Genomic DNA, 12,128 nt, shown 5'->3' on the forward strand with positions numbered 1-12,128 from the left:
GTGTTACTGTTCTGGTGAACCCTGGACCTGCAGTAAAATGCGAACAGTATTTCTATGACAGGTGCGGAATGTTTCAGCCACAACGTTAGTTACGGGATCAGCGATATTAGTAGTATTTCTGAACTTCAATGTCAAGTCCTTAAAACTTAATCTCCTGGCAAACAAATATCAATAGCAAACATATTTTACTGATAACTACATACTTTAATTTAAAAATAGCCTATTGGGGTCCCTCGGTGGCACAGCTGATTAAGCATCCAACTCTTGGTTTCGCCTCAGGTCATGACCTCAGGATCGTGGGATCGAGCCCTATGTCGGGCTCCACGCTAAGCATGGAGTCTGCTAAAGTTGTCTTTCCCTCTCTCTCTGCCTTTCCCAGCCTTGCACTCTCTCTCTCCCTCAAATAAATAAATAAATCTCTAATAAATAAATAAATAAAAATAGCCTATTTATCTTAATACTAAAGAAAAGTCATGCTTAAGTAGCATTTTCTACAGTATATCATATACTAATAGAAGTAATATGGGTTCGGGAACAATGGGTTCGGGAGTCGGGTAAAGTTGGAAAACACTGGCTTATGCAAAGGCACACAGTTTCTTTGCTGCAGTACGTACCACTGAAAACTCCAGGAAGAAGACAGAGTAGCATCATTTCCTAATTTTGACCAGGAATCCCTATGTCACTGTCCCCCAATACACATGTTTCCATAACTGAGTATCTTTTAGGACTAATATTCCAAGGGTAAACTTGAAAATGCTGACTTAAAATACACCTCATTCTACTGACAAGCATACGTAATTCCAAATCTAAAGTGTCTGTGGTCAGAGGCCTGCTTTTCTAGAGCATGTTGCTCCAGTTAGGGGAGGTAAATAACAGGCAGAAAAAGTACCTATAGCCAAGATTAAACAGGCTGCTTACCAATCTAAAGAGGTGGGCTAGAAATAAGCAAAGATCCAAGTGGCAGTAAGTGGCTCATCTGTTGACACAGACAGTGCCATCAAATGTCATCGGGTACATCTAGAAGAGTCATCAGAGGAACCCAACAGAAGCCCATGAAATGGCTTACTAAGGTAGGAATTTAACCGAAAGTAAGGAAAGCCTAATGCTGAGTTAGTGGGCTCCCAAGATTTGTTTCCAGAGACCGGCATCAGCCTGAGCCCATAGTTGGGGTTTATCAGGCCTAATCACCATGATGCTTTTCACATGGGGATATGGAGATAAACAAGTGGCCATAACAGGCCTCTCCAGCCTACAAGGCCAAATCTTGGGGCATCTCTGAAGCCATCACTGAACTCTAAAAGGTTTTCACAGGGGATTTCTTTTAGGTTGAATCCAAGCCTAGGACCCCAGGAGAACTCCTCTGATCTTGCAACCATCTTGCTAACTCAGGTCTTCCTAGTAAGTGGACGGACACAAAATTGGAATGGTTTGGAATCTCCTGAATCTATTTTGCAAGGAGAAGGTAAGAAAGTGAAGAGGGATGGATTGCTCCACAGTCAGTTGTCCTGGGAGATGCACTTCCTATGAGTGTGCATACAAATACCAAGACTTGGATTGCCCCTTGAGTCTCAGTATTATTCATAAGCCACTTAGATGGAAAAAATTTAACTCATTTCATGAAATCTTTCAGCAGCACATAAAATCATAATTTTAAATCTGGAAGGACTTTAAGGATTATCTAGTCCAACAGTCCTTATGCTTTTGGATTTAATGGATCAGTAACATTTCAAAAAAATTTGAGTTCTACCATAGGGTGCCCATCTTTTTCTATCTTTTTTTTTTAATAATAATTTTTATTATGTTAGTCACCATACAGTACATCCCTAGTTTTTGATGTAATGTTCCATGATTCATTATTTGCGTATAACACCCAGTGCACCATGCAATACGTGCCCTCCTTAATACCCATCACCGGCCTATCCCAATCCCCCACCCCCCTCCCCTCTGAAGCCTCATCTTTTTTTTCTTTTTTTTTCTTTTTTTAAAGGTTTTATTTATTTATTTGACAGAGATAGAGACAGCCAGCAAGAGAGGGAACACAAGCAGGGGGAGTGGGAGAGGAAGAAGCAGGCTCATAGCGGAGGAGCCTGATGTGGGGCTCGATCCCATAATGCCGAGATCACGCCCTGAGCCGAAGGCAGATGCTTAACCACTATGCCACCCAGGCGCCCCCATCTTTATTTTCTTAACCAGTAAGGACAACAAAACAAACACACATCAAAAACAACAAAAACAAACGAAAAAACAAGACAAACCTACCTAAACCATCAACATTTCCAGGAAATAACTTCAGGCTTAAAAACTAAAAGTAGCTTTGTGACACACTTACTGCACTACTGGCATTTGGCTATGACTGATCTTATTTTGTAAAGAAGTCCAGAGAGGTAAATAGCTTGTCTGAAGTAACATCAGGCTTGACGCAGAACCAAACTCTTTTTACCACACACACCTCTTTCCTTGCTCTCATAGATAAATAATGTCGACATTTCAAAGACATACTCTCCAATTTAAGAAAAATGTTTGAAAGAGGGCAACACAGTAGTTCACCATAAATCTCAAAAGCTGCAGTTGAGTATGAAGTGGGCGGGTCAGGATAAAATTCACCCACGGGAAGAAAAAGAGAACAAGGAATCAAGTAGAAAGAATGTTCGAATACTTACCATTACACAACTGCCCAAACTGAGGTGCTGAAGCTCTGAACAGAAGTTCAAAATGCTGAGCAGCGCTGTTTGCTGCCATCGGGGATCACATTGGCGGCAAATATGGAAAGTGAAAGAAAGTGAAACAAAGAGAAGAGGTCAATTAGACATTAGAGGCTGTCACTGCTTTCCCTGAAAGAGATCAAAACTCAAGTTTCCAGACACCACAAATGCCATTTAATGAGTCCCCAGGTGCTCCCACCATTGATTGGCTTGAAGTCAAGGTAATCATTACTAGCTTCCACGTGAGTCACCCCCTCGTATACGGTTTGGCCTGCCCTACCGATACCTATATGCCCTGTGGTCACAGCTCATCTCCCAAAGGTAAGGAGTTTGAAAGTCTGGTTAAGACTGAACAGTAAGACAAGCTAAACAGCCCCTCCCGCAAAAAAAAAGGAAAAAAAAAAAAAAGCCAAAACCCAGAGAAGGCTGGTGACACTCTAAAGAACAGCGGCAGCTCTGACATTCACTGATCAGCTGCCGCCTGATGGAGCTGCCAATAGAGTCACCCCAAATCAGGATCGAGCTGGTGACTTTAATGTCAAAGGATTCTCTGTGCTGACAACAATACCAACCACCATTGAGCACCTGTCACTAGCAACATGCTGACTGGCACATATATAGTAAGCACTTTCTAGTCATGTTCCTGCCATTTAAGCCCATCTATTCTGTGCAATAACGGTCTCACCACTAAAGAAACCCAAAGGTATGCTGGACTGCTACATAATCATGGGACTTAGTCCTAACTCCCTTTGATGAAATGTCTGCCACGAAACATTATAAGCAACAAATAATGCAAAGCATCCAAATTTCACTAGAAATTAATTTTTTTATTAATTCCATAAATTAAGGGAAAAAAACTACTCAAACTTATGCGGCAAAATTTCTTTCTAAACATTTTAACGCAATGCTATCTAATGAAAAGACAATGAGACCAGACCACCTCTGTTTAATCTGTTCCAAGTGTTCAGAAATTGAAAAGTGTCAATTGGGGAAAGGATGAAGAATGTGTCAATCACAATACAAAACATGAGTTCAAACCCAGATAAGATTCTCATTGAGAAAATAATTAACTATTTCAGGTAAAATAAACTTAGATAAGGCAAAAATAAAATAACAGGCCCAGAACAAAACTAGACTTAAGACTAATTGTTTCATTGTTGGGTGTTTCTTTAAATTCAAGCAAAAAATTGATTTTATGATTTTGATTATGATTTATGATTAGGATTACATTGATTTTATGATTTTATGTTTAAGTTTCAACACCACTTATCACAATTATAAGACAACCCCATGTAGCTCTAAGAATGTTGGCATTAGAAGAGATCTATGAAGATTAGTTAATTTTCAGATTCTCTATAAAACTTAGCTATTTTAACCTACTAACAAGATGGGAAAATGACATTAGGTTTGTTTTATTAAAATAGCAGTTCCTTATGACAAGGTTGTTTGATAAGATTTTCCCATGAGCAAGATCCAGAACATATTAGAGAATTTTTAGAGAGAAATCCACATATTTTTGTGGATTAGAAATCATAAAAAGAAATACACTTCATTCAAGTAACCTGCTGGTAACTTATTTTTAAACTATGTACAATGGTAAATATCGAGTATACAGACAAGTATAGAATCCAGTATAATGAATACCCATGTAGCTGCAACTCAGATTTATCAGATCTTAGCATTTTGCTTTCTTTGTTTCCTCTTCTCTATTTGTGATATCCCTCCAACCATTCACATACTCCCTTAGAGGTAACGTTTATCATGACTTAGTGTTTAAAAACATGCTTGAAAATTACATAATTTTATTATACATTATGGATCCATAAACAGAATATTGTTCTACATGGTTTCTATATAAAGGATGTTACATAAATACGCATATACTTTTGCATTTTCCTCAAAAATGTTTGCGAGGAATTTGTTCATGTTGATGCAGCTTTAGTTCACTGACTTTTTAACTGTTGTATACTGTTACTTATGCAAATATATTACAACATATACTCTCATTTGATGAATAGTTCGTTTATAAGTTTTACCATAACAAAGAATGTTAAAATAACCATTCTTATATGTGCTTCCTTGTACATATTATAGTATTTCTTTAGAGCACATACCAGAGGAAGAATTTCTAGATTTTTAGTATGCTTTGACTATATTAGATTTTGCAAAATAGCTTTCCTGAGTACCTGCATCAATTAACACTTCCACTAGCAATGCAGAGTGCTGGGTCCCTACACCTTTGCCAACATATAGTGTTTTCATCCTTTTTAACTTCTGCTCTCTGATGAGCATGGAATGGTGTACTATGCATTAGTATGATTACGAGTGAGGTTGAAGGTCTTTTTATATGTTTATGAGCTACTCATATTTCCTGCTCCATAAATTACTCAATCATATCCTTTGCTGATTTTTTTCATTAGGTTGTTTTTTCCTTTTTGACTTGCAGGAATTTTTTCTATGCTGGATACCAATCTTTGTCAGCTATATCCATTACAAATATCGTCTCTAAGTGTGAGACTTGTCTTCTGCTTTGTTCATAGAAGCTTCTGAGACATGAAATTTTAAATTTTAATATAGTCATATCAATCTTTTTCATTTATGTTTGTATTCTGTTGTCTTTCTAAAAAGTCCCTCTTTATCCAAGGAAGAATATTCTTTTCTTTTTATTTTTTATTTTATTTTATTTTATTTTTTTAAAAGATTTTATTTATTTATTCGATAGAGATAGAGACAGCCAGCGAGAGAGGGAACACAAGCAGGGGTAGTGGGGGAGGAAGAAGCAGGCTCACAGCAGAGGAGCCTGATGTGGGGCTCGATCCCAGAACGCCGGGATCACGCCCTGGGCGTGAAGGCAGACGCTTAACCGCTGTGCCACCCAGGCGCCCCTATTCTTTTCTTTTTAAATGACAGCATTAAAGTTTTTCTTTACACTTAGGTTTTTAACCCAACTGTAATGGATTTTCACACATGGCAGGATATCAAATTTCATTTTTTTCCTTAAGAATAACCACTTTTCCTGGTTCAACTTATTGAAGATTCTACCTTATTTACCCATTTGTAGTGCCTTCTGTTGTGTTTCAAGTTTCCATGTATATATACATACATACATGAGTTTATTTCTGGATCATTTTGTTCCTCTTGTCTGCTTGCCTCTCCCTGCACCAACACTTCAGTCTTAATTATTATACTTTACAATAAGTTTATAAAGGGGATAAGGCAAACTCCTTTTCCTCATTCTTCAAAACTCTTAACTGTTCCTGGTCCTTTGCTCTTTCATATCAATTTCTGAATCACCTTAAAGATTTTAGTTTACTTTTTTAAAAGTAATACAGAAAGATTAGTTTTTCTTTCTTTCTTCCCCCATGGTCATTATAGTTGATCCTTGAAGAATATCAGAGTTGGGGTGCTGACTTCTGCATAGTCAAAAATCCATGAGTATAATTTTTGACTCCCTCAATACTTAACTACTACTAGCCTACAGTTAACTGGAAGCCTTACCAAAAACATAAAGTCAGTTAAACACATACTTTGTATCTGTATTATTATAGCATTATTACAGCTTTAGTTTTACAATAAAGCAAGCTAGATATAAGAAAATGTTATTAATAAAACCACAAGGAAGAGAAAATGCATGTACAGTACTATATTTATTGAAAAACATATAGAACTATATTTTTGAAAAATAACTGCCCATAGTTGACCCCATAGGTTGACTGGTTTTATTGGCATTTTATCCATTTCTGTGTCATAACTGTTGATTGTATCTGATACCTTCTCACTGAATTTTTCTTCTTGTTGAATATTTTTAATAGTTCTTATAGTGAGTGTGAGCGGTAAAATCTTAACAACAACACACATTTATACAGTAGTTATTAACATGTCAGGTACTGCTATAAATTGCATATTAATCCTCACAACAACCCTATTGCTTATACATTTAGTCCTCACAACAACCCTACACACTCATTTACTCATTTAATAAATATTTATTGAATGTCTACTCTGTGTTAGGCACTTTACAGACACTTGGGATATATCAGTAAACACATCGGATAATAAACTATAAGGTAGATATTATTATTCCTATTTAAGATAGATATTGTTATTCCTATTTACTTATAAAGATTTCATTTATTTGTGAGAAAAAGAGAGAGAGAGAGCAAGCACAAGCGGGGGAAGGGGCAGAGGAAGAGGGACAAGCAGACTGCCCGCTGAGCAGAGATCCCAATGCAGGGCTTGATCCCAGGCCCCTAAGATCATGACCTGAGCCAAAGTCAGATGCTTAATGGACTGAGCCACCCAGGCACTCCTATTCCCATTTATTTATAGATAAGGAACTTATAGATAAGGAATGTGAGTCACAGAAAGTTAAATACCTTATTTAGTCTTTATATTTTCCCTTAATCTTGAATGAAAATTTACCCAGGCTTAAAATTTTAGGATGACAGTTACTTTCTTTCATCACTTTGAAAGCGTTACACCATTACCTATTAACCACTATTATTTTGATAAAAAGTCTACTGGCAGTCTAATTGTCTTCCTCTGTAGGTAATATGTCTTTTCTCTCCAGTAGCTCTTATCCCTTTATCTCATATTCTGCAGTTTCATCATGGTGTGTATAAAGATTTATTTTCATTTAACTGTTTCGTTTCCTGCGTGAACATCTGATTCAAAGACTTGCATCTTTCATTATGAAAGACAAAGATTCTTAACAATTTTCTCTTCAAATATTGTTTCTCTATCATTTGCCCCCCCCCCCGCCTTTCTTCTTCTAGAACTCCTACTAATGAACATTGGAATCTCCCAAGACCAGTGCCTACAGTAGTTTAAAAAATATGTCCATAGGGGCGCCTGGGTGGCACAGCGGTTAAGCGTCTGCCTTCGGCTCCGGGCGTGATCCCGGCGTTATGGGATCGAGCCCCACATCAGGCTCTTCCTGTATGAGCCTGCTTCTTCCTCTCCCACTCCCCCTGCTTGTGTTCCCTCTCTCGCTGGCTGTCTCTATCTCTGTTGAATAAAGAAATTAAAAAATCTTAAAAAAAAATATGTCCATAAACTATTCTATACTTCTTCCTTCCAGAGACAGTTCTCCTTTAAGAGGGGGCTGAACTTCCTGACTTACTTCCAAAAAAAGAACATGGCAGACGTGATGGTATGTTATGTTATTGTGATGGTTAATTTACGTGTCAACTTGACTGGGCCACAGGGTACCCAGATGTTTGGTCAAACATTATTCTGGGTGTTTCTGACAGGATGGTTTTGGATGAGATCAATATTCAAATCAGTAGACTGAAAGCAGTTAACTCCCTAACGTGGATGGGCCTCATCCATCATCAAAGATCTGAATAGAACAAAAGGCTGACTTTCCTCCAAGTTACGAGAATTCTTCCTGCCTGGTGGTCTTCAGCCTGGGCCATCAGCTTATTCCTGACTCCAAAACAACACTGAAACATCAACTCTTCCTGGGTCTCAAGTTTGCTACCCTTCAGACTGGAACATCAGCTCTCCTGGTTTTCAGGCCATTGGATTTGGACTGAACTATGCCACGTACTCTCCTGGGTCTCCAGCTTGCAGACCCACCCTGTGGGCCTTCTGACTTGCCAGCCTCCATAATTATGTGAGCTAGTTCCTTAGAATAAAGCTACATACACAACACACACACACACACACTCTCTCTCTCTCTCTCTCTCTCTCTCTTATTTCTGTTTCTTTGGAGAACTCTAACATAGTTATAAAAGGGCTATGGTTCCCCTTGGTTCCACCCTCCCCTGCTGTTCACTCAGGAAAAGCCAGCTCCCATGTCATAAGGACATGGGAGAAAGAAAGCCTACGGAGAAGCCCCCGCAGAGAGTAACAGAGGACTTTGCCCAATGGCTAACAAAGAATTTTGCTGATGGCCATGTGTGTATGCTTGGAAGCTAGTCCTCCAGCTGCAGTCAAGCTCTGAGATGACTGCAACCTTGTTTAGACCCTGGGCCAAAACTATCCAGCCAAACAGCTCCCAGATTCCTCATCTACAGAAGCTATGTGACATTATGAATGTCAGCTATTTTAAGTCACTCAGTTTGAAGGTAATCTATGTACAACAATAAATAAATAATATAGTAACTGGCAATACAGAGTAGACACAATATGTATTTATAACATCAATGAATAGGATTACTATGAGGATTAACTGAGGGGTATGTACGTGTGTGTGTGTGTGTGTGTGTGTGTGTGTGTGTGTGAGATGCACGGTGCCTGATATTCAAAGTTTTTACAAGTTTAAGTGCATTCCTCAAACCTCTTCTTCTAATTTAGCAATTGTGTCCAATGTAGATTTTAACCAATTTTTTATAACAATAACTACTGTTTATTTCCTAGATTTCTAACTAGTTCTTTTCCACAACTACTTGTCCTTGCTGTTTCAGTGTGTGTCCCATAATTTCTTGTTCCATTTTAAAAGATGCTTTCATTTACTTCTTTGAACTCCCATTCCCTGATCTCACTATTTTTATTCTTCCCTGGCCAACGGTCTTGCAGATTGCCCTCATCGAGAACCAGGACTTCTGAAAGTACGGCGGGCTTGCTCTGCAGCAGTAAGGGGATACTGCAGAACCAGGAGAGGTTTGGCTCAGTTCTGACCATGAGGTCCAGCCGATACTGGGTCACTATATACTTTTTGGTATATGTGCCCAAGCCCAAATTCCTCCTTTCTCTAAGATTTCCATCCAATCCCTGGGGTGGCTTAGACAGCCATCTAACAGTCACCTAGCTCTGACTACTCCCACGTTGGGACAATAAGATTCTCTTGGTAAAGTCTGAGATGAATTCCTGTTAAAGCAGTTCTTCTAATTAAGACAAGACAAAAACATTTATTGCCAAGAACACCATATTAACCTGTCTGGACTGCTCCTCAGAGGAGCTGTATCTATTGCTTACCATTCGGCTTAAAGATTGTAACTTTGAGGCATAGACAACACACTTTTGAATTAAAATTCTCATAACTGTATATCTAGAAAACATTTTATGTAATGGTAGATGCATTCTGGAGGAATTTCAAGCCACAGAAGAGGAATTCATGGCATACTGTACATTCATGCAAATACTCTACAATAACTTACACAGTCTGCACATTAAATTGCCAATTAAAAATTCATTTAATAGTAGAGAGAACTATTATTTTCATTCCCACCTTAAAAAAGAAACAAGAATAAAAGAGATTCATGTCAGTCTTTCAGAGGGAGAGGCAAGATGGCAGAGGAGTAGGGGACCCAATTTCAACCGGTCCTCTGAATTTAGCTGGATATCTACCAAACCATTCTGAACACCCACGAAATCAGCCTGAGATGTAAGAACATATATCTCTACAAGCAGAAAATCTCTGGCGGTAGTTAGGTATGAAGGACAGAGCCGTGATTCTACAGGTAGATTTCAGAAGATAAACAGAAGGGGGAGAGAGCCAACATAATCTGGTGCTGCGAAGGTGATACAACACAGGAGCACAAAAGTGTCCGGCGCTGGGGACCGGCACAGACTTGCAGACCAGTAACAGCAGGTAAAGGACTTTAGTGCAGCCCCGAGTGCACGTACACAAACCAGGGCAGCTCTTGGTTTTAGAAGTGCAAAGGGCAGAGACACGCCCTGCCCTGGGATCAACCTCTGGGAGAGTTGCTGTGGGGCACACCGCTGGGGAGGCTGTGGGTTTTTAGCAGCGGAGACAGAAACGGAGACTGTGTCCTGGAGAGCTCAGAGAAGAGCAGACTACAATTTCTCTGCTCTGGGTCAGAGGTTTGGGTGTGGGCATTTCGTCTCTGACTCTCGGAAGAGACAGAAGAGACAGAAGAGACGTGGAAAGTTGCCAGAGAGCAAAAGCTCAAAAAACCGGTTTCCACTGAGCACCCCCCCCCCCGCCCCACANCCCCCCCCCCGCCCCAACAGGGGGCAGGGCGACTCCACCCAAGCAGGGTTGCATGAGTAACAGCGCTGCAGGCCCCTTCCCCAGAAGACAGGCTGGAAGAGCAAGAGGAAAGCAACCCTAGGGTCCCTATAAAACAGGTGCATCTTGCTTGGGTCATGGTTAATACTTTGGACTCTGTACAGTCCCTCAACCACCCCTCAAGAGGAGGAACCCCCAACAAAGAAAAAAATCATTATGGCCTCTACCATAGACCTAATGGATATGGATATAAGCAAGATGTCAGAGACAGAATTCAGAGTAGCAATTATGAAGTCGATATCTAGGCTTGAGAAAAATATTAGCAACAATATAGAATCTCTAAGGGAAGAAATGAGATCTAATCAGGCCGAACTTAAAAATGCTATGAATGGGGGCACCTGGGTGGCTCAGTCGTTAAGCATCTGCCTTTGGCTCAGGGCGTGATCCTGGAGTTATGGGATCGAGCCCCGCATCAGGCTCCTCCACTGTGAGCCTGCTTCTTCCTCTCCCTGCTTGTGTTCCCTCTCTCTCTGGCCATCTCTCTGTCAAATAAATAAATAAATAAATAAAATCTTTGGGGCACCTGGGTAGCACAGCGGTTAAGCGTCTGCCTTCGGCTCAGGGCGTGATCTCGGCATTATGGGATCGAGCCCCACATCAGGCTCCTCTGCTGTGAAGCCTGCTTCTTCCTCTCCCACTCCCCCTACTTGTGTTCCCTCTCTCGCTGGCTGTCTCTATCTCTGTTAAATAAATAAATAAAATCTTTAAAAAAATAAAAAATAAATAAAATCTTTAAAAAAATGCTATGAATGAGATGCAGTCTAAACTGGATACTCTGACAACCAGGATAAATGAGACAGAAGAATGAATCAGTGAGCTAGAAGATAAGATGATAGAAAAGAAAGAAGCCGAGAAGGCCTGGGATAAACACCTAAAAGCCCAAGAGATCAGACTGAGATTAATGATGCCACGAAATGTTCCAATGTCTGAATTACTGGGATCCCTGAGGGGGTGGAGAGAGAGAGAGAGAGGACTAGAAGATATATTTGAGCAAATCATAGCTGAGAACTTCTCTAATCTGGGGAAGGAAACAAGCATTCGTGTCCAAGAGGCAGAGAGGACCCCTCCCAAGATCAATGAGAACAGACAGACACCAAGACATACAACTGTACAACTCACAAATCGTAGATCTAAGGAAACAATCTAGAAAACGGCAAGGGGAAGAGATTTCTTACATACAGAGGGAGGAACATCAGAATAACGTCAGACCTATCCACAGAGACCTGGCAAGCCAGAAAGGGCTGGCAAGACATATTCAGGGTACTAACTGAGAAGAACATGCAGCCAAGGATACTTTATCCAGCAAGGCTGTCATTCAGAATGGATGGAAAGACAAGGAGCTTCCAAGACTGGCAGAAACTGAAAGAATATGTGACCAACTAAGGCAGCCCTGCAAAAAAATATCAAGGGGGGTTTCTATAAAAGAAGAAAGACCCCAAGAGTAATAT

General features: G+C 39.9%; 1 protein-coding gene across 1 annotated transcript in view; it reads right to left on the minus strand.

The window, feature by feature from the left end:
* FBXL4 (F-box and leucine rich repeat protein 4) overlaps positions 1 to 12,128 on the minus strand; it is an 86,970-nt gene that overhangs the window by 14,487 nt on the left and 60,355 nt on the right. The window contains exon 7 of the mRNA XM_034670871.1: positions 2,661 to 2,732. Within this exon, the coding sequence (XP_034526762.1) occupies positions 2,661 to 2,732 (72 nt within the window). The remainder of the gene's footprint in view (positions 1 to 2,660; positions 2,733 to 12,128) is intronic.

The sequence above is a fragment of the Ailuropoda melanoleuca genome, chromosome 10 (assembly GCF_002007445.2).
Source record: "Ailuropoda melanoleuca isolate Jingjing chromosome 10, ASM200744v2, whole genome shotgun sequence".
In the NCBI taxonomy this organism is placed as follows: domain Eukaryota; kingdom Metazoa; phylum Chordata; class Mammalia; order Carnivora; family Ursidae; genus Ailuropoda; species Ailuropoda melanoleuca.